A 26150-nucleotide genomic window follows, 5' to 3' on the forward strand; every position below is an offset into this window, starting at 1 on the left:
TCCTCCAGGAGGGGGCCCACACGGGAAGAGCTGGGCACCCCGGGGGCTCACGAGGGTCTCTGGGTTGAGCTGCTGCGGAGCTGTCGTCGCGTGATGGTGGCGCTCCCGGAGGCCACGAGAAAAGTACTGCACGGAGGCCGTGTGGCGCCGCGGAGCGCCTGTGCAGCGCCGGGCACAGAGGTGGTGGCGCTCTGTCTCTGGCCTACAGTGTGACGAGTGACGACAAAACCTTCCTTTCCCAGGTCGCTGCTGGAATCCACCCCTTCTCCAGTTGTGTTTTGTCATAACGACTGTCAGGAAGGTAAGGATTGCTGCCTGTTTTGTGGAGCTGGCTTTGTGTGTCTGCTTGGAAGGCTGAGTGTGTGTGTGTGTGTGTGTGTGTGTGTCCACTGTGTGATGAGTGCCAGGGCCGCGGAGAGGGGAACGGCTGTGTGAATAATGGCAGGGCCGCACAATGGAGTGCTGTGTAACTGTTGAAAAGAATGAGGTCGAGTTTTTATACAGAAAAATCTCCAGGATATGTTAAGAGAAAAAAAGCAACTTTTGGAAAAACACAGGGGTATCCTCCCATTTTTGCAAGAAATATATTCACAGAAGAAAAAATGAGAATGTTCGCTAACCTGGGAGGATAAAGGACGGAAACTTCCAAAGTCACTTAGTCGTTTAGTGTCTACTCTGGTGGACACAGGACTTCGGTAATCTGAGGGCACAGTAGGAGATGACCGTGGCCGGGATCGGTCCTGGGGGCCTCGTCCCCTCCACCTGCAGCGCCTCGCGGCTAATCGAGGTCACCTACTCTCAAGATCAGTTCGCTCTGCATGGCCTTGAGTCTCTCTGCCTTCGGGAAATTACGACACCGGATACCCCTTACTGTGAGCACCTTTGCCCACCGTGACTTCAAATGGAGGCCCGGTCTAGCTGGGCAGGTCCCACGGGTGCTGCCACGGTGCTCTGGCACCCGGCAGGCTCCGCCGTGCTGTCCTTGTCCTCTCCGTCGCTGCTGGCTCATGCCCACCCTCGGGCCGTTTGCCAGGCTCAGCGGTTTGTTTTTAATTTTAACGGTAGTCCGTGTTGAGGGTCAGTCATCGATAAGACATCAGTTTGAGCCAAAATACGTTTTATTGAAGAGTTGATCATTGCTGGCCACGTCTCGCACAGTGTAGACACGTCAGCCACAGGTTTGCGTGGCAGCAGGCGGTAGCGGCACAGACGTCACCGGGGGCGTGAGGGAGGCCGGCTGCCGGCGGTGGCCATGTGTACAAGGGCCAGAGAAGCTGGGGGCGTCTGTCTCCCTCTTTCTGCCGCTTTGGGCATCTGCTTCCAAGTCTCCTTTTGCTGGCCACCGGAAACAGAAGATGGATGCCGAGAAGCCTAGAAAGTGCACCTCCTGCAGAAACCCTGGAGAGAGAGGGGCCGAAAACCTAGCAAAGCCTGGCTCGCCGGTGCCACCCCCCAGCCCCGTAGTCACGCTGAACGCCGTGTAGAGTGTGGGGATCTTGGAACGTGTGTCTGAAGAGCCGGTCTGGCAGTCAGTTCACCTGTGGCCCGGAATTCGGCCTCACGGGACCTGTGGCGGAAGGAACGCCACCTGTGGCCTCCTCCTCAGGAGGAGAAGTGGGTGAGGCGAAGCAGTGGGGCCGAGTATGGTCCCCGGAGCCATCCGCACGGTAGCTGCCCTCACCGGTGACATCCTCGTCGGGGGGGGGACACCGGGACGCAGCTCCCTAGCTGGTGGGCCGCAGCCGGCCCGTCTGCCACCCCGCCTCAGCGCTGCTGGGCATGTTGGGTCAGCCAGAACTCTGGCATGCCAGTCCAGCGTCGTCTTCTGCACCCCTGTGTGGAACGACTGGGGAGTACCGCCCCAGCAAGCGAATGGCGGGCCATTCTTGTTCGGGGGTCAGCCCGGGGCCGTGTCACTCTTGGGCTGCTGTGAACAGGGGCTCTTGTGTCCGCACGGCCCGGGCCTTCTGTTTTGGGGGGGGGGGGGGGGTGACAGTGCTGCTCCTGGGACTCTGTGGCCTGCGTTCACTCGTGTGGTTCGGATTCCCGGAGAGGATCAGAACCGCTCTTGGCCCTGCCGGTCGGGGGCTCGTGCCTTCGACTGTGAAGCCCACAGTAAATGGCACGTCGTCGAAACCTTTTTTGCAGGTAACATCTTAATGCTGGAAGGCAGAGAGAATTCTGAAAAGCAGAAACTGATGCTCATCGACTTCGAATACAGCAGTTATAATTACAGGTAACACGTTACAGTAAAATGTGTTTATTTCCGTATCGTTCTGTTAGGTTAATGATACACGTAGGAAACAATTAGAGCAGAAAATAGGCAGCAGTGCCAACAAAATACAGCGGAAGCTGGTGCGTTTGTCCCCGCGGCCTGCAGTGGTGCGTGAGGCAGCGAGGCCTGTTCTCCATGGTTCGTGGGGGGCGATGGTGTGAGGAGTCACGATGCGCAACTTGGTATTTTGTTGGTGTCAGAGGTCAGAGCCCTGAGTGCAGGAGGCTCTCAAACCATTGCTTTTGTTCTTTTTTAAGTTTTTTTTTTTTTTTTGAGACAGTGAGTGCACACGCACGTGCAAGTGGGGGAGGGGCAGAGAGAGAGAGAGAGAGATTGAGATTGAGAGAGAGAGAGGATCCCAAGAGGCTCCACACTGGCAGCACAGAACCCAGTGCGGGCCTCCCTCCCACAAACCGTGAGATCATGAGCTGAGCCGGAATCTAGAGTCCGATGCTCAATCGACTGAGCCACCCAGGCGCCCCTTGAACAATGGCTCTTGAGTCATGGGCACTTTCGTGGCTCCGGTCGGCTGTGGCTCTGGTAACTGCCCCGTTGGCTCTCCCTGTCACTGGCGCTGTCATCCCCGGGGAACCTCGGGAAGGACAGTTTGTTGCTGGGAGGGGTGCTCACGACTCAGCCTTTGTCCTTCTCTGGCCAGGGAGCCTTGTGCCGTGGCAGGGTGCCCTGTTCGCAGCGTCTCTTACCTCTCTTTCAGGGGATTTGACATTGGGAATCATTTCTGTGAGTGGATGTATGACTATAACTATGAAAAGTACCCTTTCTTCAGAGCCAACATCCTGAAGTACCCCACCAAGAAACAGCAGGTAGGAGACTACTGGGTGGAGGCTTGATAGGAGGTAAATTACATGAGTCAGTTTTATGCAGTTAGAATTGATTACTTCTTCAATTTTCACAAGACCCTTGTGAAAGGGTCAGAATGGTTCAGCAGACCGTTTTGCTCTAAAATGTTATTGTGTGTCAAGACACAAACTTGACATTTTAATCCCCGTGCCGGCGATAACCTGTGTTCGGTTAGAGGGTGGTCTCTTTTGTAGCTCCTTCTGGTTTTTTCCAAAAAGCCCAGCCTCTGTTCTGCTCTCTGGCCTTCTTTTTGGGGATCACGGTGTTCCCTGTGTGTGTTTCACTCCCTGCAGACAGAAGTAATCTTTTGGGCGGCATGACTTAGGAGCCACTGTGGTGTGAACCAGTTCCCTGTCCTGTCCCGAGTGTGGGGGTCGCGGGGCCGCGTGACGAATCACCCTGTGGGAATTTCGCCCCTGGGAGCCCCTCCTCCATTCCTCAGCCCGCTGCTGGAGCGGCTGGGGACGAGTGGGCAGCGGGGTGGAAGCAGGCCAGGTTGTGGAGAGGCAGGGCCGAGCCCGCTTCCCTGAGCCTGTGCAGGACGGCGTCTCTACCCGCTTCGCGACCCCCCTGCCACAGAACCGCTCTTCCCGCGGCACCCCCGCCAGTGAGCGGCATTTCAGAGAGGTCAGAGCGGCGCGAGGACGGGGATGCGGCCAGTTGCTGCCGTGACTCCCTCGGGACACGTTTCTCGGTCACGCGCCTGCGCCAGGCGCGGTGATGGCGTCTCCAGTCGGTGGCCCACCCGCCGGGGCTGCCGTTCAGATGTTGACCTGCCGTGGGACAGAAGCGGCGTTGCCCTCTTCTCGCCACGTCGTGGGGCCGGCTGTGATGGACTTGGGTGCCAGTTGGCCAGGCTGGTTCTGGCCCTCAAGGTCAGAAGGAAGGGAGGGGAAGAGCAGGCCCTTTAGCCTGAGGAAGAGGAAACGGCAGTCTTCAGGTATCTGAGCTTTTGCCTCACTGAAAAGAAAGCAGACCTTTGTAAAAACTGGGCGGCCCTAGAGGTGAGAACCCTCAAGCTGGGAAGAGGGGCTTTGCAGTAAGAAGGCGGGTTTCCTGTGAACGCACAGAAGAGCCGTGTGACCGCCAGCACCGCACAGCAATGCGAACAGTTACTGGTCTTTTTTCGATACCCCCTCTGCACCGCTGAGGTAATCTCACGCTTGTGTCACTTCGGGCCGTTAATGAGATGTTTTAAAATGTTAAACCATCTTGGAATTTCTCAAATAGGCCACTCGAGTGAAGTGTGTTATTTTGGAGCGCTCTCTTGGATCCAGTTAAGCAGTCTCTCACTTAGGAGTTTGACATCTGTGTACGTATGTGGATTGGGCTCTTAACGTTCATTTTAAAAACCATTATTCGTATCTGCTTGTGGAATAAGGATTATACTAGTCTAATAAAATGAGTCGGGTGTCCCTTTTTAATTTTCTGGAACAAATTTATATTAAACATGACGTTCTTTGAGGATTTGGTAGACTTTGCCTGTAAGAAGACGTGGGCCTAGAACTTTTTGGGAGAGAAGGCCATGAATGGTGACCCCAGCTCTCAGGGTGTCGATCTGTTCAAATTTTCTGCCGACTTGAGCATTTAGTATCTCCTGGAAATTAACCCATCACGTGTGGTGGTTCACGCATGGGTTTTAGAAACTACTGTGCCGTTTGGATCCCAATCTGCTACTGACTTTACTGTCACCTGCTGCGTCTGTGCTTCCATTTCCTCATCTGCAGAGATTATTTTGTTACCGTGAGGGGCGAGGTAATACGCAGAAACAAATGCTCAGAGTAGCACCTGCTGCGTAGAATTTACTAGGGGCCAGCGGTCACCTTTTCTGTGCAGATTTACTCCTTCTGGAACCCCCTGCTAGGACAGTGCTTGGGCTGGAGGGATGCCTTCTGGTGGGAGGGGGTGCACTGTGTGAAAGCCGGTTTTGGAGAAGGGCGATGGCAGAGCTGGTCGAGAAGCAGCGTTGGCATTCCAAGTAGGTAATCGCTTCCCGGCGTTCTTCTAGGTCACGTAACTGATGCCGTTTCCTTATTTATCAGAGAAAGCAAGCGGTAGTTTGCTGTGTTCTGTGTAAGATGAAATACTGAAGGACATGGGATCTCCCAAATCCTAATGCGGGTGTGGACTATGTGTGGGGCCTGGTAGACCCTCTTCTCCCAACCAAAATTAGACGTGGCCAACGGACGGACATAAATGTGTAGATAATCATGGCACCGCAGGGGGAAGGCCCTTCTGCACGGTCTGGTCAGCTCTCACCCTCGGGGGGCGGGGGGGGGCGGGGCACCTGCCAACACCTTTGGGCTCCCTGGCGCCTGTGCCTGGGCTTCCTGCGGTGACCCCGCACAGAATGCCAGCCAGTCTGGGGAGACGCATGATGTAGGCTTTGCACCCAGACCATGGGAAACATGAGTGTGGATTAGATTCTACCTGTTTTCGCTGGAAGTCATCATAATTTCCCGTACTAGTCTTGCCAACAAGACAGCATCGACAGCAAGCTGGAGCTCCCTGCCGGATCAGCGAGCTTCCACACTCCCCACGCCTGGCACAGAGCTGCTCGGGCTCGGCTGGGCCTTCTCCAGGCGTCTCTGGCGATGCGGGGTGTCCACTGGACGTGTAGTGCTTCCTGACAGCTGTCGACACCATCTGTCTAACCATCACTGACTCTGATGTAATTCCTTTTTTTTAAAGCTCCACTTTATTTCCAATTACTTGGCCGCATTCCAAAATGAATTTGAAAACCTCAGTAATGAAGAAAAGTGCATTATAGAAGAAGAGATGTTGCTTGAAGTCAATAGGTAATTGTTTCCTTTCATTGATTGATAAAGATAGCTGTCCTGTTCCAGAATATAATTGGGGTGACTGCTCGCAATCCCGAGTGTTTTAGGAACTTCTCTACAAACACACGTCTCTAGGACTTGTACTTTGTCCAAAGGGGAACATTTGACACCTCTCCAGATTGCAGCTCACGGCAGGGGCGGGGAGCAGGGTCAGTGCACAAGGTCAGGAGGCTGGGATGGTGCCCCAAACTGTAATCCACGTGTAAGACTCGGCGGAACAAGGCCGTGCCATCCGGGGCCTGCACCCTCTTGTCGCCCGATGCTCGTGAAATGGTGGGCACCATCCATTAATGTGTTTCTTCTAAAAAATAATGACAGATTGTGAGCATTGGTTCTGAGTCTTGCTTGTTCAACTTTGTTTCAGCAGCTCTCAAAGCAGGGCTGAGAAACGTCTGGATTTTGTAAAGGTTCAGACCCCTGTGTATCCTATACACTCATCTCCCAAGTCTGGAGGCTTGAGTTACTCCCATCCTTTGGGGTCTGTTACAACAGGAGATTCTTGCTAAAAATGTCTCCGTACCTCTGACCCACCTTGTTCTGTCCAGCCCACTTAGCACAGATCATGTCTTCCAGATCCTGGTCTTCAGAAGTGTCCACACCCCTGTTGCCGAGCGTGTGGCCAGCCCTGCCGTCCCTGGGGCTCCCCCTGCAGCACGGAGCTTCCCTCTCTGGTTCGGGAATGGATAGAAAATAGAAAAATGGAGAGCCCGACAGGAAGGGGAGCCCCAAGGGACACGTAGAGGGTCAGGGAGTACAAGCAGGGGTGAGGAGGATACTAGAGCATTCAGCGAAGCCCACAGGCACTGTTGTGAGGGGGCACGTGCGTGGCTTCACGGTGACCGAGGCCATGGTGCGGCGTAGAGATGGGGACTGTCACACCCTCCTCTGTTTCACCGCTGTGCTGCGAGGGCAGGGGTGAGGGTGGGGCGGCATCCAGCTCCAGGAAGGGTGGTGAGTTATGCAGAGGCCTGCATTTTCCCCCTCTTGCCGCACAATGCGCCCTGAGGGTTGCTGGTGCCGTGGGCTCACACGTGTAGCAGAGAGCGTTTCTTTCCCAGCGTAGCCCGTGCCTGCCTGTGTGGCCCCCAGGGCCCCCGTTGAGTCCCGTGACCGTGTGACTGTCGCCGTCCCACTCGGCAAGTCCACCCGCCCCCAGCCAGAGGTGGGCGGAGCCGGCAGCCGTGCTCCCAGCTGCTCGCTCCCTGTGGCGTGTAATCCCACCGAGCTGGCCGGGGCAGACCCAGTTTGCATCCAGAGGAGGTAAAACGCCCACCTGCAGGAAATTCCGTCATCGGGCCCGTGGCTGGTGCTGCCCATCTCACGTGCGTCTCCTGCTCTTGTAATTACAGGTTTGCCCTTGCGTCCCATTTCTTCTGGGGACTCTGGTCCATCGTACAGGCCAAGATTTCTTCCATTGAATTTGGGTACATGGTATGTTTTGGGGGTGGTTTTCTCTTCTATTCTCAGAAAGAAAATTGTTAACGATGTCTGTCTGTGAATGCTTGGTGGTAAATGACCGCTCTTTGCAGAGGGCTCCCTGTGCCCCCGCGAGTTGTGAATGAGGCGACCCGGCACCAGGACAGCAGGCTCAGCCCAGGAAGCTGAGGGTTAAAGGCTGCATAATTTAACCCACTCTCACTGGCTCCGCATCTGCAAAGGCAGGTGACCAGCAGGCCAGGCCTTCCCTGCTCCAGAGAATGCTGTGTGGTCCTGTGGTTCGCCTGGGGGATGTAGAAATCGGACCCTGGAGGTCCAGCCCTTGCCCTCAGTCCCTTCGGACACAGGGGACAGCGAGTGAAGGAACACGATGGGGTCTGCCTCTGTGTTTTCCTCAGCTGTCACGGCTCCGTTCTCCGGCCTGCAGCACCCCACGTCGTGCGGGCGGCTGGTGCTGACTCAATGAGCCGTCCTGGTCGCTGCAGGCAAGTTTGACAAGCCAGGCTGTCATTTTCTTCTAACTTTAGGAAGCGTCCTTGACATAGGCAGTTTTAACCTCGAGTTAAGCCCTCTGTTGCCCCATGGTGAGTGTTGGGAGCGTGTTCCAGGGCAGGGGCACGTAACGTCTCTAGTGAGCACCTTGCTTTGAGACAGGAGGTGGGAGTGACTAGTTCTCTGATCCCCTAGTCCTGTACGAGGCGGAAGGGTTGGTACTGCACAGGTGGTCTCAGGCCAGAGAAGGGGAATATGGAGTTTTGAGGCAGATTTAGTCACGGTCAAGTGATTATTGTAAGGCAAAGTAGACGTCAAAAAAATACTACCAGAGATAAAGAATAATTTCGTAATAATAAAAGAATCGATTGATCTAGAAGACATTAAGAAAATCGTGAATGCGTCCATACCTTTCTTGCTTCAAAAGACGTAAAGCAAAACCTGAGAAAACTGATGGAGAGAGAGGCGGACCCACAGAGCAGACCTCCCCCTCCCTTGGTGACAGCAGAGCCAGAAACACAGCAGCAGGAGGGACGGAGGAGTGGACAGCACTCTCCCGGCTTGACGTAACTGATGCCCACCGCAGAAGGTACATTCTTGCCCATTGAATGTGGAATGTTCATCAAGATGGACCATATGCTGAGCATTAGAAAATAGGTCTCAAGTGGAAAAGAATTGAAATGCAGAGAATATACTCTGACCCTGGTGGAATTTAATAGGATATCAACAACAACAAAATCTTGAAACTTCTTAGTTACTTGGAAATTAAACAGTACATCTGAATAAGGCCTGGATCAAAGAAGAAATGAAACAAAATATTTCAAAGAAAATTATAAGGGAACACAGTATATCAGAATTTGTGAGATGTAGTTCGGGTAGTGTTTAAAAACTTGTGGCTTTGAAGGTTACACGTTTGTATTAGATAAGAAAGTTTTCAAACCAGTGACCTTAAGAAGCTAGAAAGAGAAAAACGAGCTTAAGCCCAAAGTCAGTAGAACTAAATAAAAATAAAAGCAGAAATCGTTGAAATAGAAAATGAATGGGAAAAAAAAAGAGAGAGAGAGAGAAAGTCAGTGAAGCCAAAAGTTGGTTCTTTGAAAAGTTCAATAATATTTATAAACTTTTGGCTATACTGAGCAAGTTAAGAGAAGACACATGACTGATACCAGGCATAAAGAAGACATCACTACAGATCCTATGGATGCTAAAAAGGGTAAGAGAATATTATGAATAACTTCATGCCAACAGATCGATAGTGTGCACGTGCCAATTTCTTAGAAGATACAAATTACCAAGACTGACATAACAAATGACCATATATTTATTCAATAAATTGAATTCATAATCAGAAAGGAAGAAGAAAAATTGCCTTTATTTTATAGGTGACATGATCATGTACATGAGTAAATATAAAAGAATCAATAGAAAAGCTGAACTATGCAGGGAGTTTACCGAGGTCACAGGATACAAGGGCAGTGTATAAAAACCAGCTGTGTTCCTATATGGTAGAAATAGTTACAGATGAAATTTCACTATATTGACAATGGCATAAAAGTATGAAATACTTAGGGATAAGGTTTTTAAAATATGTGCATGACCTGTGTACTGAGAGCTGTAGAACATTGCTAAGAGAGCCTAAATGGAGACAGAGACCACATTCATGGCTTCAGAAGACTCAGTATTAAGAGTCTGTTCTTCCCAAACCGATCTCCAGAGTCTCCACGATCCCAGTCAAAACCCCCACAGGCTTTTTGGCAGAAACTGATAAGCTGATTCTACAATGTATGTGAAACCAAAACTAAGGAACCAAGTCGGAAGACTCATTCTGCCTGATCTCGAGATGTATCGACACAGTGTGGCATTGGTGGAAAGACGGACGTCAGTCAAATGGAGCAGAGTCCACTGCCCAGAAATAGACTCACACATATAGCCAACCAGTATTCAACAGAAGGGCCACAATAATTCATTGGGGGAAAGAAAGGGTTATATTTTCAAAACTGATGTGGGAACAACTAAATAGCCATATGGAAAAAATACTGAACCTTGATCTCCTGCCATACACAAAAGTTAACTTGAAAGAGAGAACAGACCTAAATGTAAAAGCTCAGACCACCACGTGTCTGGAAAACACAAGAGAGAAGCTTCCTGACCGAGGCAGAGATTTCTTAGGTTACATAAAGCACTGACCATAAAAGTAAGTTGGGCTTAATCAAAATGAAAAACTTTGGCTCTTTGAGTGACATCCTTAAGAAAATAAAAAGGCAAGCACAAACAGGAGAAGATGTTGCAAATTTGTATCTGACCAGGACTTGTATTTAGAATATAGAAAGAACTCACAACTTAGCAAGAAACCAAACCTCCTTTATAAACAGGCAAAAGGTTGGGACACTGCACAGAAGAGAAACAAATGGCCAGTACACATCTTTTTGTCTGCATGATGTAATTGGTCATAAAAAGAGATGCAAATCAAATCTTCAGTGTGATTCCCTACACACCTGTGATGGTGGCTAAAACTAACTTTAAGACCCTGACAATATCAGACGTTAGCAGGAATGTGGAGCAGCCGGAACTGGCATACGTTGCCGAGGGGGCTGGTGAGAGGGTCTGGCCGGTCTGGAAGACAGTCCGGCCACACATTTACCGTACAGCCCAGTAGTCTACTGTGGCATCATGGATCCAGGAGACGTGAAAGCATACATCCACGCCAGGACTTGGGTTCAAATGCTCACAGCAGCTTTCTGTGTGATAGCCCTGAAATGGAAATACCCTCCATGCCGATCGGATGAACGGATAAATGTGCCGTGTGAGGTCCAGATGATGGAAAAGTACCCCGCAGTAAGCCAGAATGAACCCAGATGCTCACCACAGCACGGATGAATCCCAGAAACGTTAACGCTGAGTGAAACAAGCCAGGCAAAAGGGTACAGACCGGGTGACTCCATTTATGGAAAAGCTTTCTATTAGCAATCCGTACCGATCGAGATCGGTTCAGAGGCTGCCTGTGGCCAGGCGGCGGGGTGGGACCCGTGGAAACTCGAGTGTGCCGGAATATTCTTTATCATCGTAACTGTGGGGGTGCTGCTGAACTCGATGTATGCGTTTGTGAAAACTGCCCAACCGTGTGCGTGAAGGAGTTAATTTTTGTGGCATAGAAGTTACACCCCAACACCGAATTGTGAACAGCGATGCTGTGATCTTCCGGCAGTTAGCGTCACACGCTTTTCAGTTTGGAGCAGGTGCTTAAGAGATCGCGTCGTCCACCCCGACGGATGGATGGGGGAGCAGGCCCAGAGACACACGGTGGCTTGACCGTTCTCGTTCTCGAATGCCCAGAACGCGAGACCAGCTTTTCTTACTTCCCTCTCTCATTCTGGGCAGTAATCATGCCGTAGGGGGTTCCAGAAAACCCATGGTGCGTCCTTTCTTGCACCTCTGTCCTCTGCTTCCTGACACCCCCGGGACCTTTTCCTTTGAGAAGGGAGCCTTTGTTTGCATCGTTGTCTGCAGCGTTCCGGTCGACAAGATGGCGCACCGTGGCAGCGCACAAATACGTAGGCGGGGGTCCCGTCTGGATTTCGGGGCCAGGGTGGCCAGGGTGACTGAGCTTGGTGCCTGGGCTCCCGGACAGCCTGCGGCAGCCGGAGCTGTTCTGTTCTGTGCCCTTGGTGGTTGGGGCCCTGCCCTGCGGGGGCGGGGGGGGGGGGGTGCGGGACGTGGGCGGCTCTGGGCGGGAGTCCTTGGTGAGCCTGCCCTTCCTTGTGTCTCCTAGGACTATGCCCAGGCAAGGTTCGATGCCTATTTCGACCAGAAGAGGAAGCTCGGGGTGTGAGCGTGGGAGGCGCCAGCGGCTTCATCCCTGGACCGTGCAGGGGCGGCCGAGCCAGAGGGGCCCTCGGTGCTCCGACTGCCGTACCTGCGGCACGAAGGCTCGGATGTCTCGCTGCCCAACACAGATGTGTATGATACGAAAGACTGTATTAAAACTGAGTAACATTTATTTCATATCTTGTTTACGATTTCACTAGGACTCTGCGATGAGATCGGGAAGCAGAAATATAGTACAATAGTGCAATATCTCAGAATCCTTTTAATCTAGGCAAGGCATCTTGTGTCCGGGGCCTGAAGTTTTCAGTCAGATATGGCAGACAGCAAGAGTGAACCGTGTTCCTGCGGGTACTTTTTTTGGTTAACGTTGGTTTTTTCAAGGATGTGAATTAACGGCTGTGAGCACGGCAGCCAGGCTCTCTGGGGTAGCGAACGATGTGTGTAGACGCCGCTCGCTCCCGAGGGTGGCCCGTCAGCCGGGCCAGACTGTGACGTCGCTCTGCGGCCCGGCCGCGAGTCTCCGAAGCTGCTCCTTCACCTTCTGGTCCACGTGGCGGATGCACGAGACCGCAGACGGCTCGGGAGGGGGGTGAGCCGTTTGTCTGCGTCCCGTGACCGTAGCCCCCGGGGACCTGTCAGGCCGGCGCGTCGCCCCCTAACCGGGCGCTTCCCCCGCCCTGCTCTCCTCCGTAACTGAATGTGCTTCTCTAACCCCGGCTTCGGGGCGGGCAGGCGGCTGTGGCAGAGCCCACGGCCGGCCGAGGAGCAGTGTGGGGTCCTGGGGACACACACGTCTCCCGGCTGCCTTCCCCGTGGAAAGCGGGGTTGGCCCGAACGTCTGCAGCTTTTCTCTTCCTCCTCTGCCTCTGCTCGGGGATCCTGCGACCGGGCTGGCTGCCCTGGCATCGTCCTGCCCGGGGGCTCCCTCTGCTGGGGGCCGTGGGGCGCCGGAGGCCCGGCTTTGGCCCTCGGCCAGGTGCCCCCGCCCTCGCTGCCCCCCCCCCCCCCCCCCCCCCCCCCCCCGCCGCCGTGTCCCTGACGGGTCATTCTGGTGGGAAAGAGCAGCCAGTATACGGAATGTGGGGGTGTGGATGCAGTAGGCCTGTGACACCCGTATATATTAAATGTCCTTTGGGATGATTTTCTTTTACTCTGAACTCTTATTTGAATTGTTATTTTGTGCACACGTTTCTGCTACCAGAGATTGTACTATACAAACAATAAAAGCATACAAACCGCTCCTCACTGTCACCCTTGTCAGGCGTGTCCTAAGTGTCAGGCAAGGCTCCCAACCCACCCCCATCCCCATAAAGACCCCTGGAAGGATGTAGAAACTGGAAGCAATGGTGTATCCCGGAGGAAACTGAACGGTTGCTTGGCCAAGGCAGGAGGGACATTTCCCGCTATTCACCCTTCTAGACATTTAAAATTTTAACCGGGTGAATGTGTTTTGGTATCTGAGCAATAAACGGTCCCTCACGCCTGCGTAAGCTCTCACCCAGAGCGATGCTCCCCCCTCCTTCCTGTGCCCACCCAGGCTCTGCCCTGTGGCCCCGCCAGCCACGCCCTCCCCACCGCGTCTGGGGGCTCCGAGCAGGGCAGTCCTGGACCCAGGGGACGGGCTCCTCCCAGCAGCTGGCCAGATGAGCGCCAGGCCACCCGGCTTGCTGTGCCCAGGGCCTCTCTGGCCTCAAAGCGGCCTTTGTTCCCGGGGCCTCCTGCCGGAAGAACCACTTTGCAGCTCTTCGGCCAGAGCAAGCAAGGCCTCTGAGAAGCACTAGTGCTGCCTTCTAGCCGGTGGGGGGACCCAGGCCAGAAAGACATGTGAAATGCCATCATCCACCCCACCAGCCGGAGGATGGCCTCAGGGGAACAGGACCGGTCACCCAGGGAGGGATGGGAGAGACCACAACCTCCCCTGAAGGGGCGGTGGGGCCTGGGGGCCAGTTCGGCCTCACCCGCGGGGCCCTGGACAGCCTCTGCCCTTCTCTGCAGGACGGTGGCGTGTGTATGTACGTAATCACTGCCCCGTGTGGAATGCGTGCGTGCGTGTGTGTGTGTGTGTGTGTGTCCTCGCTTTGGACCATCGTGAGTGCCTGGGGTGGGGCTGGCACCAGGGCGTGGAAGTATTGGCCCATCTGTGCCAGACATCACCCTTCATGCCCAGAGTGTCCGGAACATTCTCTTATAGCCAGTTTGCGCATCCCGTGGATGAGGAGCTCACTCCCCACCAGCTCAGCCTGGTAAGACACTCATTCGGAACTAGAATGTGCTGGAAACATCTCTCCTGGGTCCTAGTTCTGCCCCTACTTCACCCCAAGGCTCTGGGATTACTGCAGATGTGCCGTGGGGCCTCTCCCCAACTTCTCGAGGCTCTAGATCCCACACCAGGGCCTCCCACCCCGCCGTACCCTGCACCAACCTCAGCTGCAAAGGAGGGGACGAGGGAGACGAGCATAAAGCAGGGTGTGGGACCCACGACACCGGGAGTCCCGTGGGGGTGGGACCGGCGCATGCCCAGAACCCGGGCCTGCCTGCCCAGCCCCCGGCACCGCAGACAGGACTGACACGTGGTTCCCAGTCCTACATCTTTATTTCTTGTCTCCGGAGCTAAGGGCAGGGACCGGGGTGCGGCCACAGACAGACACTAGCCCTCCTCTGAAGCGAAGGTGAAGGGGCTCAGCTTGTAGCCAGTGCCTGAGTAGAACTTGTTCTGAAACTCCACCCTGGGGATGAGCAGGGGAGAGCCAGTGAGGGGAAGGCCCTGGCCCTCGCGCTGCGCCCCCCCCCCCCCCCCCGGGCCGGCCAGGCGGGCCGCTCACCAGTGCAGCCGCAGCGCGTGCAGGAAGGCCGAGAGCCCCTCCATCACCAGCAGGATAGCCACGGTCAACACGGCGAAGGCGGCGAAGATGGGGACCAGTGCCACGGCTGCCACGCCCAACTTGCGGCCCAGGCCCAGGCCCGAGCGCATCACCATGGCCCACAGGACCTCCGACAGCTCTGGGGGGTCGGGGAGGCAGCAGTGGAGGCCAGGGCCAAGGGGGTGCCCGCCCAGCCCCCCGCGGCAGCCCGCCTTCCTGTGGAGCCGGTGGGGGATCTCCTCCAACATCCTCCCTTTACAGAGGGGACACCGAGGCCCGGAGAAGTGACCCGCCCAGGCCACCCAGCCAGCAGCTCTGAGCGGCAGAGGCAGCCAGGACTCGAGCTGCGGCCGGCCAGCCCTCCCGCCGCGACCGGGTCACTCACGGGCGTGGGCCAAGCTCAAGGCCCAGAGGCGCAGGTAAGAGGCCGTGTTGGAGATGCAGCCCAGGCAGAACTCGATGGTGTGGATGGCCTGGTGCATCAACACCTCGGACAGGACAAACTGAGGGGCGGGCAGCTGTGAGGGGCGGGCCGGGCGGCGGCCGGCACCCCACACGCACACCCGGGGAGACCACACCCACCTCGGCCTCCTCTCCGTCCTCCGGGCACCCCGCTTTCTCCTCATCAGGGCCCCAGCCGGCCACGGATGCATCGGAGGAGTCCAGAATCCCGGACTTGTCCTCATCCTGGGGGTGGGGAGCAGGTGGCATGAGCAGGGACGGGGCCCGGGCCGCCGCCGCCACCGCCGCCGCCCGCTCGCAGCCCCTCGGAGGCCGAGAGGAGGCCGGGGTGGGGTCAAACCTCCCGGCAACCCCCCCCCCGTCCCCCCCCCCGCTCCCCCTACCGGCTGTCGGCCAGCGGGCCCCCTCTGCGAGCGGCTGCGGTGCCGCCAGTGCAGGAACAGCGGGGTGCCGAGCAGCAGGACGGGCACCATGACCAGGGCCAGGATCACCAGTGCTGACTGCACCGCTTCCTGCGGGGGAGGGGGTCCCAGTCACCGGCCCTCTCTGAGCCGCGCCGCGCACCCAGCCCGGGCCCAGAGAGCCTGCGGCCGGCCCCTCCCCCGGGGGAGCGGGGAAGCTTCCAGCGCCCACTGCGCCGGCCCTCCTCCCACCTCCCCGGCTCCCCGGAGGAGGGAGGTCTGACTCGCGTCCCCGATTCTCAGATGAGGCTCCATCCGGGTGGCCCCGTAGTGGGTGTGGGCCGGCACCCCCGCGCCTGCGCACCTGCCCGTGGAAGAGGGGCTGGTTGGTGGGGCTGCGGGAGAAGAGGAACATGTTGATGAAGTGGATGAGGATGCTGGGGGCCGAGGCAGCCCTGGCGGCATAATCTTGCAGCCACTTGTAGACGATGAGGAAGACCAGGTAGCCGAACAGCCCCAACAGGAAGACCAGCTCCGGCAGGGTCTCTAGGAGCAGCCGGTGCCACTGGCCGAAGTGCCTGCGCCGGGAGAAGGGCGGGGTCGCCGGGTCACCCACCGGGCCGCCCCGGCCCCGCCTGCCCCGGTGTCCCCCGGAGCCCGGGCCCTCACACGTGGTTGAAGACTCCCAGGACCACCCCGAAGGTCATGTGGGTGACCCCTAGGATGACGGACATCTTCATCTTGAAGGAGTTGAGGAAGCTCAGGTGGTTGACGGCCAGGCTCCAGATCTGGGGTGGCAGGAGGGACGGGTGTCACGCGGCGGGGGGGGGGGGGGAAGGGGGGGGGCTCCCCGCCCGGGTCCCTCAGCAGCCCGTCTGCCCCCGCGGGGCCTCGGCACGTCTGTGGCCCACCTGCCCGCTGTGGGGCGGCAGAGGGGAATGGCCCAGACCCCAGCTCTTCCTAGCTAGGGGACACTGAGCCTGTGATCTCCTGTGCCTCTGCTTCCTCATCTGTGAAATGGGGGCGGTGCTGACGGGGTTGTCTAAGTATCCCATCACATCACATCAAGGGCACGGGACGGTGCCCGGCGCAGCAGGCCAAGAACAAGCCGAGGGCCGCCCTTACTACCATACGCTTCTCCGCTTTCTGAAGCGAGGGGGGCCCCCTCGTCCTTCCGGACCCCCGCACCTCCTGTGCCCGGCACCAGGCCCGGCACTCGGGAGGGGCTCGGCGAGCACGGCTGAAGGGCGGGGGCGGGGGGTTAGGGTTAACGTCAGGGTCAAGGTTGGGTCAGGGTTAGCGGAGGAGCCCCGGCCCGGCCCTCCCACCTGCCCCCCACCCCCCCCCCACCCCCGCCCGTGGCAAGTGGCAGGGACTCACGGGGTCGATGCCGAAGGGGTAGGGTCCCAGGAAGACGCCGCTGACGTTGGGGTCCAGGGCGAGCAGCGGGTGCTGGGCCAGGAACGCGTCACTGTGGCAACAGTACGGGGTGGTCGGGGGCTGCGGGGGGCGGGGGGCGGGGGGGGCTGTGGTGCCGCGGCCCGGCCTCACCTCCAGTCCGACTGGGTGGCCATGGCCGCCACGCTCCAGCCGGAGGAGAAGATGGCAGTGGCGCGGCTGAAGCACTCGTTGTAAATGAAGCCGGTGTAGACGGAGAACAGGCCCATGAGCAGGAGCAGGTAACGGCCGCTGAAGAAGGTCTGCCAGATCTGGGTGGGGGGGGGCACCGTGAGGGACCGCCGCGGGCCCCCAACCCACCCGGCCCCCCCGGGCCGGCCCTCACCTCGTTCTGCGCCGACTTCACGGCCGGCCGGTTCTCCGTGAGCACCATGGCCAAGGCGAAGAGGAACATGAGCAGCCCGTGGCCCACGTCGCCGAACATTACGGCAAAGAGGAAGGGGAAGGTGATGATGGTGTAGGGTGCTGCGGGCAGAGGGGCCAGGCGGTCAGCCAGGACCCCCAGGGACAGGCCCCGGGACCCCAGGAAACGTGGACGGGTGTTGGCAAGGCAGGGGCGCCAGGCCGTGTGTCTGCGTTCCAGAGCCCTCGCTGTGTGACGGTGGGCTAGTGACTTAACCTCTCTGAACCTCCGTTCCGACATCTATAAACTGGAGGTTCAATACTGCTGCTTCGTAGAGCTGCTGCCCGTGAGTTTATCAGGGCAGTACCGGTGGGCCGCAGCGCTCGATGTAAACCGGGTCCTGCTGCTGTTAAAAGAGCTACAAGCATACACTCGGAAAGAACAGAGAGCCCGGTGGCAGTCCTGACCCACACATGGCAAGTTCCGGAAGGCCCAGCTGGTCGCTTAACCTCTGAGGTCTCACTCTCCCTTCAGCGAAATGGGAAAAACCCCTAACGGGCGTTACGAGGACCACAACGCACATCCCCGTGAGGAGTGGAGTCGTGTCCCTTCCAAAACGATGCACTGGAGTCCTAACCCCCAGTCCCTCAGAAAGTGGCCTTAATTTGGAGGTAGGGTCTCTACAGACGTGATCAAGGGAAAGGAGATCAGCAGAACAGGCCCTACCCCGATAGGAACGGCGTCCCGATAAAAGGGAGGAAACTTGGGGGCCCCTGGGTGGCTCAGCCGGCCAAGCGTCCGACTCTGGATTTCGGCTCAAGTCATGATGTCGCGGTTTGTGAGTTTGAGCCCCGAGTCCGGCTCTGTGCTGACAGCGTGGAGTCTGCTTGGGATCCTCTCCAACCCCCCCCCCCCCACCGCCTCTTCCCTGCTCATGCTCACGCTCTCTCTCTTTCAAAATAGACTTTAAAGGGGCGCCTGGGTGGCTCAGTCGGTTAAGCATCCGACTTCGGCTCAGGTCATGATCTCGCGGTCTGTGGGTTCGAGCCCCGCGTCAGGCTCTGTGCTGACAGCTCAGAGCCTGGAGCCTGCTTCGGAGTCTGTGTCTCCCTCTCTCTCTGGCCCTCCCCTGTTCATGCTCTGTCTCTCTCTGTCTCAAAAATAAATAAACGTTAAAAAAAAAATTAAAATAAAAAAACTTAAAAAAAAATAGACTTTAAAAATTGGGGGGGGGGGTGGGATTCGGACACAGACGCATTCCCTGGGAGAGTGCCGCTTAAACGTGAGGGTGGCCGTCTCCAAGCCAAGCACAGAAGTCGGACTGGAACGGAGTCCCCGTCAGAAGGAAGCGGCCCTGCGGACACGGGGATCTCGGACTTCCAGCCTCTGGACTGGGAGACGAGAAGTACCCGTGGTTTAAGCCCCCACCTGTGTGCTTTGCTGCACCAGCCCTGGCGGACTGATACCCCCCAAAGTGACTGCTCCGAGAGCTGGGGGCATTTTGTCAACTGGCCGCCTGGTGGTCAGGCTGCCCTAGCTGGACTGGCATCTGCCAACACGGAGGAGCTGTGAGCACGAGAGACGGGAGGGGCCCAGGTCGAGCTCCAGGATGCTGACCCCGCGGGACGGCAGGCCCCGAAGGACTGCATGCGGCCCTGATCACCGTTCACTCGATGGTTCCATTCTCACGTCCTGCCTGGGCCACCTCGGGGGGTCCCGGCACCCTGCCTCTAGCCCCCTGGGTGAGGCAGGACCCTTCCTTGGCCAATTACTAAGTCCTCTCCAAAAACGGGCCCCACCGTGGTTCACCTCCTACACCCATTCTTTGGGCTCAGAGACCCACCGTGGTCCCCACCCGGTGACACGGGGGCCGCTGGGCCACTGGCTACACTGCAGCCAGCCTGCTGCAGGGAGAGCTGTGTCTGGAGGGAGAAGAACCAGGCAGGTGACAGACCAGGTGCCCCAGGAGTGCAGAGGGGGCTGGGGAGGGAGGAGAGCCACCCCCCTGTGGCCCCCGCAACTCCCCAGCCCTCAGTTTTCCCCCCTGCCCCTGCGGTCCCTGACTGGTTTCTCCCAGGAGCACCTCTCTTTAATTGAGTCCCCACCTCAGGGTGTGCTCCTGGGAGAGCCCGACGGCCCCAATTCACGCTTCTCACAAACACGGTGCGGCCTAAAAGCGCATCATTGGGCCGGCTAACTCTGGCCTCAAGGACTGCTGCCCTGCGATCTGATGACGGGCAGCCTTCCCAGCACCGCTCTGAGGGCCGAACTATGTGTCGCATTTTACAGATGTGGAAACTGACGCTCAGAGAAACGACGAAATGTGCCAAGTTAAGTGGGACCTCAAACCTGAACTGTTTCTACGGCAAAGCCTGTTCTTTGCACAGCTGGACCCCTGGTAAGCCTCGCTAGGGGGTTTGCTGGGGATAAACACAAAGTTCCCACGCGGCCTCCCCTTGCCCCCCACCCCCACCCCGGAATGCTGGGAGTGTGCTTCTCAACTTAAGGGGGCGGGACGGGTCCAGTGGGGAGACACCGCGGGGCTCCATGGCTCTCACCGGGATTGACCTCCTGGTAGCGACCCACGCCGTAGGCGTCCACGATGCCTTGGAAGCTGGCCGTGAAGCAGTTGGTGCGGATGAGCGTGGGGGGCATGTCCCGGCAGGGGATGCGGTGAACCACGGCACTCACCCCTGCCTCGCTCTGGGGCACCGGGTGGGCAGACAGAGGGATGAGACCGAGGGCGGGGACCTTCAGGGACCCTTTGACACGCCCAGCCAGACCCGGCTGGAGAGGCGGGGCTCCCTGGGCGGGCGCCTGGGAGCCTCGGGACCGCTCCTCCCCTCTGTGAGAGAGGTCGACCAGCCCCACCTGCCCCAACCGCGGGAGATCCAGGGAGAGCCTGAGATGAGCTGACCCAGGAGAGGGAGCCCCATCGCTACACGTGAGAGAGCCGACGGGGCGCCGGCAGACGGCCGTGACACCCATTTCACGGATGCGTAGCCCGAGGCTCCCTCCGACGGCCCAAGATCCCCCGGGCCAGGGCCTGTTGAGCTGGCCTCCAGGGTGCTCTGGCCCGTCCCAGGGCTTCTACGACCTCGGGATGGCCGAGGCCATCAGGGCAGCCTCCCCGGAGGAAGGGGAGGGGGGGGCCTGGCCAAGGCACGGCACCGGGAACAGGCACCTGCCTGGCGGAGGGGGCGGTGGGAGAGCCGCCGCACTCACCGAGCTGTCCTGCAGCGCCTGCTGTAGGGTGGGCAGGTCGCGCGCGGCACACCAGCCCTCGGCGATGAGGCACTTGTGCGTGGCGCTCATGCTGCACTGGTTGAGGGCCAGGTACACGGCCTTCATCTTGCGGATCTGCACCTGCCAGGGCGGCAGCAGCTGCTGCACGCGGGCCAGCACCTGGCTCAGGAAGCGTTCCGTCTCCCCCAGGACCTGCGGCCGGCGCGGGGTGGGGGTTAGGAGGAGCAGGGGTGCGGCGGTGCGGGGCGTCCGGCCCGGCCCCCAGCGCCCACCTCCTGCAGCTCGTGGCTCTGCTGCTGCACCTGCTGCAGGGCCCCGAGGCGGCCCTCCTCGTGCTCCGCGTACGGAAAGATGTGGCAGTGGAAGCTGGCAGGGAGGAGGGGGGACGTGAGGGGAGCCCCAGGGGGCTCCGGCTGGGCAGAGGCGGAGTAACGGGGCAGAGCGGGGGACAGGGTGGTGACAGGCACAAGCACAGCGGGCGCCCAGGCCCCCCTCTTCCCCCCCCCCCCCCCCCCCCAGATCTCACCAGTCCGTGATCTTGCGGATCTTCTGCCCTATCTGCTCGCCCCAGTAGGAGATGAGGAAGGTCATCCACGTCGAAGGCTCGCCCTGCGGGAGGGGGCCCCACTGTACCTGCGGTCCTGGCCCCGCCCGGGACGCACCCCCAGCCCGGGCCTCCCCGGCCCTCACCGTCACGGGGTCCTCTAGCTGTTGTTCTGTCTCCCGGAAGCTGGCGATAAGGAAGCCACGACAGGCCCTCCAGAGCAGGCGTTCGAGGGCGGCAGCCTTGGAGGGCTCCACGGCACCTGCCACAAAGCTGCCGGGCCGGCCGGGCTGGGCGGGGGCCGCCCCAGCTTCCCCCTACCTAGCCCTGGCCAGGCCCCCTGTTCAGGACAGTCTGCCAGGCACGGGTGCCCTGCTCCCAGGGAGAAGGCCGGAGCCTCCCCACCCCGGCAGGGCCCAGAAGAGGAGAACCCGGCGCGCCTGGGTGGCTCAGTCGGTTGGGCATCCGACTTTGGTGCAGGTCGTGATCTCGCGGTTCGTGAGTTCGAGCCCCGCGTCGGGCTCTGTGCCGACAGCTCGGAGCCTGGGCCTGCTTGGGATTCTGTGTCTCCCTCTCTCTCTGCCCCTCCCCCACCCACACTCTGTTTCTCTCTCTCTCAAAAATAAATAAACATTTTAAAAAAAGAGGAGAACCCGCCCCGAGCCACGGAAATTCTGGGCCAGAAGGAGGAGGCCGGGGGGCAATCTGAGGGTGGGCGAGGAGAGCACCGGACAAGGAGTCAGTCAGGGCCTCCGGCTGAGAAGCTTGAAGCGCCCCCTACTCACTTGACTCTCAGGTCCTGGTGCGGGCCCCCGGGGGGCTGGAGCAGGGGGATCCTTTCCGAGGGCCCATCGGCGTGGGTGGCTGCCAACTGGGAGCCGAGAGGCAGCGTGAGCCCCGCGACCGGACGGGGGCCTGGCACCCCCAGCCCCACGCGAGCCTCCCCGCCTCCCCGGGCTGGAGCTGACCGGCGGGCTGTGGCCCTGGCCCAGCACGGCAGCGTGCAGCCGCAGCTGGTGCAGCTGGACCTGCAGGGACTGCTGGTTGCCCCGCACGTCCCGGAGCTCCTGCGCCAGGCGGTCCGTCTCCTCCTGGATGCGCAGCAGGTCCCGGGGCGGGGGCGCGGGCAGCCTCCCCTCCGGCCGGGACAGCACCTGCCCGGCCCGCCGCACCTCCTCCTGCAGGAACACTGGGTGCGGAGGGTCGGGGTCAGGGGAGGCCGTCCGGGGGCCAACACCGGCTAGTGGCCACCGCTAGCCGAGGGCTGCCTGATGTCTAGGGGGTCCCGAATGCCGCCCCAAACTCCGCTGGCCACCAGCTAATCGATTCACTGGATCCGGGACCCCCAGAAAAACCCCAGGCCAAGCCTGTATCTCCTCCCAAGCTCGTGTGGACTGCTTGCCCGCTCCCGTGCCCTGGCCACGGCCCCCGCCCAGGGCCTGGGCCCCACGGTGGTGGTCCAGGGCAGGGGTCCCTCTTGTCCGGGTTAGAGAAGCAGCAGCTCCTTGGGGCACCTGTCCCTGGATACTGGCCTCTGCCCACCCCAGTCCATCTGTAGCAAAGAAAACTCTCTGAGCCCCTCCCCCGCTTAGAAACCATGGTGGCTCCCAGCAACCACTGGATGAATTCCTAGGCCCTCACGCGGTATTCGAGGTCTCTTCCAAGCAAACCCCATTGTCAAGAACGCCCCCACAGACCCCAGCTGCCCTATCCCGGCTCTGCAGGGCCTGGCCTGGACCTCTCTTCTCTGCCTTCCACCTGGGGCACCAGGACTCTTCCTTTCAGCCCAAGCTCGACTGGCACCTCCCCCAGGAAGCCTGCCTGGGATGTGGGCCTGGGGCCAACTCACAGAAGGTTTTCTCCAACTCTTCGCAGCGTCGAACATCCCCCACGAAGCGTCTCTGGAAGGCGCTCACCGAGGCATTGAGCTGTGGTTGCCGCACAGAGGCGTCAGTTTTCTGGGGAGGGGGCCGGGGAGGTCCCCACCCAAGGGCCCAGGCTTGGCTCTCTACAGGCCATGGCTGCCTCCCCCTCCCCCCACCAAAAGGTGTGAGGACACCATGAACCTCCAGATGCCCAGCTGGAGACGGACCAGGCTCTGCGTGCCCCGGGGACGGTGTGACGGGGCCCAGGAGGCGAGATGTCCCAGCCGTGCGTAAGGCTGGCCTTTCGGGGAGCAGAGGACCTACGGCAGAGGCTGCCGGGATTCAGGCACAGCCAGGGGCCGTGTGGGGGTGGCGGCGCACCATCTAGGATGCCTAAGGACAAGCCCCGCCCCCACGCGCGCCCGGCCCCACTCACGTCTCTGAACTCCACGAGACCCAGCTCGCCAAGCTGGCTCACGCAGGTATAGGCAGCGGAGGTGGGCAGGAAGAGTTGCACCAGCACGACCTCCTCGCTCCGGAACATGGAGCCCATGGTCCTGTGGGACGGGCAGGGGGTGAGGGCTCAGTCGGCGGGGACCACAGACGGCTCCCCGTCGAGTAGGGATTCCGTCCGCCGCGGCTCCATCCATGGAAGGTCCCGCTACCAACCCCATCTGACAGACGGGGAGACTGAGGCCTGGGGAGCCTCAAAGGGGTGCTGCGGTCACACAGGAAGGAAGCGTGCAACTGGGAGCCTGAGCCACAGCCCGACCTCACTCCAGCTCTTTCCCAGCGGGCTCTGCCCTGTCCCGGACACCCACCCCTGACCGCTGGTGGCACCGGCTCTTCTCACACTGGCCCTCTGCTCCCACTGGCCCTCCTCTGTGGCCTGCCCTCACCTGGGATCCTGAGCACCCTCGGCGCCCCAGGCCAAGGGTCACCTCCGACAGCCGGCCTCCTAAGTGCCATGGCCCTCACCCTTCTACACCAGGGAGCACCCATCCGTGACCCAGACACCCAGCACTGAGGTCGGGCCTGTCCCCACGGGCAGCTGGAGCCCTGCTCCCTCCCCGAGGTATCCGGGTGTGTGCTGAGGGGGCGGGGTCTCCGCCGGTTCCCCTCACTGAGGCCCGAGATGCCTGGCGGCAGACATGCCCCTGAGGCCCGGACTGCTTGGCAGCTGCTGTCTACACTGGGGCGGAACAGCCTCCCAGGTGTCGAAATCCACAAAATGAAACTGGAAACTGACACGGGCAGGAAGGGCCCGCCGGGGCCCTGCCCAAATGCCGAGGGAGGAGGCCCCGCAGACGCCCTGGCCCACAAGCCAGGACTCCATGGCCCCCGCCCTGGGGGCCCAGGGCCAGCCACTTCCCCTCTGTGGGACTCAGTCTCCTTAGCTCTCAAACTGTGGGGGAAGGGGACAGACACGAGTGAGGTCCCCAACTGAGAGGGTGACCAATTGGCACCAAAGGCCCTGCCGGCTGTCTGGGCCGGTTGGGGCCAGCCCAGCTGGTCACTTCCGCCCCCCCGGGGCCTGGGTTACTTCGGTCTAACGAGGGAATGGAGCCCCGGCCCCAGCCTGGAAGAGGAGAAAAGGCTGAGAGGCAGCCCGAGGCCGCAGAAGCATTGGGCCCTGGACAGGGAAGGGTGGGCAGGAGGGGCTGGGTTCCATCCCCAGAAGGCCAGGGAGCAGGGTTCAGAGCCCTGCCCAAACTGTGACTGGCTGTGTGACCTTGGGGGAGTCTCTCACCCTCTCTGGACTTTCACTTCCTCTTTGGGTAAATGGGACTTGGCCAGCCCCAGGAGAGACAGGACCTGAGTAGGGAGTAAACATAATGAGAGTTTACCCACACTACCTCTAAGTCTAATGGCAATCCTGGGGGGAGAGGACCCCGTAGGCCTGTTTTACAGACGGGTCAATGCACTTGGAGAGTTGAGGTCTGGGATCAGGTGGTCAGCAGGTGGCCGAGCCAGGCAGGAGCCCGGCCCTGGGGCTGCGGGTCTGGAACTCCCAGTGCACAATATGTGCTCAGAGGAAATATGTGTTCTCTGCCCTGAGCACCCTGAAAGGCTGGAGGGTTGTAGGGAACCAGGTCTGGGGATCCAAGGGTCCAGCGGCCCCACACTGCACCCTTCACTCACAGGGCCTCACCCTCGGCAATTCCCTTGGCGACAAGGACAAGCTGGGGTGGGCCCGGTGTGTAGGGAGCTGGTCAGACCCCTCCCCCACATTTTAGGACTCCACTGGCTCACCCCTTCCCCCCATCCTCCCTGGCCCCTACCCAAGCCAGGGGCCACCCCAGTCCCTTTGATGGAGCAAATGAAGTTTCCTCAGTTCTGTGGCCTTCAGGGTCCAGACTGCAGCCCTCTCCTCACTCTATATCCCCTCCTTCTGGTCCCTCAGGGACTGAGGCCAAGGCCAACTCCAGGAACCCCCAGATCTCTCCTCTAAGCCCCTGACCCAGGGATGAAAGCTGGACTGGAGGGGCGGGCCTGAGGCCTCTTCTATTCCAGACCAGTAGGCTCTGGAGCTGGAGTGACCCTATTTGCCTCTAGCTCTCCCTCTTTGTAGTTGGGTGGGCCTTAATTTCCTCATCTGTAGAATGGGTCCCGCCCTCCGAGGAAGATGCCACAGAGAAAGCTCTGAGCGCCACCAGCGCGCCACCAGGCCCAGCGGAGTTGGGCTCCGTAGTTAGTGGCTGTTAACTCCCCATCTTCCTCTTCCTCTTCTCTTTCCCCCTCCTCCTCCTCCTCGCCACTGTGGCCCCCACCAAGGCCTGACACCCGGCGGGCGGCGGGCGGGCCGGCAGACTGAGTCTCATCCACTGATCCAGCTGGGTGGGGGTTCCAAGATCCCCTTCCGGGCGCAGGGCGAAGCGAGGGTGGCAGACGGGGCTGCGGGCTCTGCAGACCCCTGCCGGGGCACTCACCCCCGGGCCAGCAGCACGCGGCGCCCCTCGGCTCTGCGCTCCGCTCCCGGCACTGCGCTCCCCGCCGCGGCGCCCACGCAACTCACTTTCCCCGGCGGGCGGGGCCGCGAGGGGCGGGACCACGGAAGCCCCGCCCCGCCCCGTCCCGTCCGGGCCCCGCAGTCCCCACCCGGAGTCCCGAGAGCCGCTGGGAGGGTCGCCGGGCTCCGGCTGCGACCCCGCCCGCCCTAACTTCCTGGGGGACCATTGGAGGAGTGTGCCGAGGGGCCCAGAGACCAGAGCGCGGACACAGACCGGCGCCGACCGCGCA

The 26150-nt window shown here is 59.6% G+C and overlaps 2 protein-coding genes across 17 annotated transcripts in view; one reads left to right on the top strand and one right to left on the bottom strand.

Moving 5' to 3' along the window:
• CHKA (choline kinase alpha) overlaps nt 1–11907 on the top strand; it is a 61731-nt gene extending 49824 nt beyond the window's left edge. For 10 of the 14 annotated variants that reach the window (XM_047877397.1, XM_047877399.1, XM_047877398.1 and 7 more), the window contains 6 exons: nt 243–301; nt 2149–2236; nt 2991–3099; nt 5828–5934; nt 7326–7407; nt 11675–11907. In XM_047877397.1, the coding sequence (XP_047733353.1) occupies nt 243–301; nt 2149–2236; nt 2991–3099; nt 5828–5934; nt 7326–7407; nt 11675–11734 (505 nt within the window). In that variant the 3' untranslated portion in view covers nt 11735–11907. Of the gene's footprint in view, nt 1–242; nt 302–2148; nt 2237–2990; nt 3100–5827; nt 5935–6549; nt 6648–7034; nt 7237–7325; nt 7408–7505; nt 7635–11674 lie in introns of those variants that run through there. The other 4 variants (XR_007156192.1, XR_007156193.1, XR_007156191.1 and 1 more) reach the window with 4 other exon arrangements.
• A 2397-nt stretch (nt 11908–14304) lies between these two features.
• Nucleotides 14305–25944, bottom strand: TCIRG1 (T cell immune regulator 1, ATPase H+ transporting V0 subunit a3). 3 transcript variants are annotated; one of them, XM_047877386.1, is made up of 20 exons: nt 25841–25944; nt 23347–23467; nt 22895–22973; nt 22014–22234; nt 21831–21916; nt 21192–21318; nt 21028–21110; nt 20774–20867; nt 20481–20693; nt 19814–19958; nt 17238–17377; nt 17006–17163; nt 16835–16925; nt 16124–16242; nt 15819–16032; nt 15437–15565; nt 15174–15278; nt 14977–15094; nt 14553–14730; nt 14305–14456 (listed from the first exon to the last, which is right to left on the bottom strand). In XM_047877386.1, the coding sequence occupies exons 2-20, from the start codon at nt 23461–23463 to the stop codon at nt 14378–14380; spliced, it is 2496 nt and encodes an 831-aa protein (XP_047733342.1). In that variant the 5' UTR covers nt 23464–23467; nt 25841–25944; the 3' UTR covers nt 14305–14377. The 3 variants fall into 3 exon arrangements, with proteins under 3 accessions (XP_047733342.1, XP_047733343.1, XP_047733344.1); XM_047877387.1 differs by lacking the exon at nt 25841–25944 and adding an exon at nt 23810–23828; XM_047877388.1 differs by lacking the exon at nt 20774–20867.
• Between the last annotated feature and the right edge of the window lie 206 nt (nt 25945–26150).

Source organism: Prionailurus viverrinus, chromosome D1, assembly GCF_022837055.1.
Source record: "Prionailurus viverrinus isolate Anna chromosome D1, UM_Priviv_1.0, whole genome shotgun sequence".
Taxonomy (NCBI): Eukaryota; Metazoa; Chordata; class Mammalia; order Carnivora; family Felidae; genus Prionailurus; species Prionailurus viverrinus.

What these genes read in the sequence shown, in the direction of transcription:
- TCIRG1 (XM_047877386.1), bottom strand. Translation starts at nt 23,463, where the DNA reads ATGGGCTCCATGTTCCGGAGCGAGGAGGTCGTGCTGGTGCAACTCTTC. An exon ending in ATCCGCAAGATCACGGACTG is followed by an intron (nt 20,868 to 21,027) that starts GTGAGATCTGGG and finishes CCTCCCTGCCAG; the next exon opens with CTTCCACTGCCACATCTTTC. An exon ending in GGCCCGCTGGCCGACAGCCG is followed by an intron (nt 15,279 to 15,436) that starts GTAGGGGGAGCG and finishes CCCCACCCCCAG; the next exon opens with GATGAGGACAAGTCCGGGAT.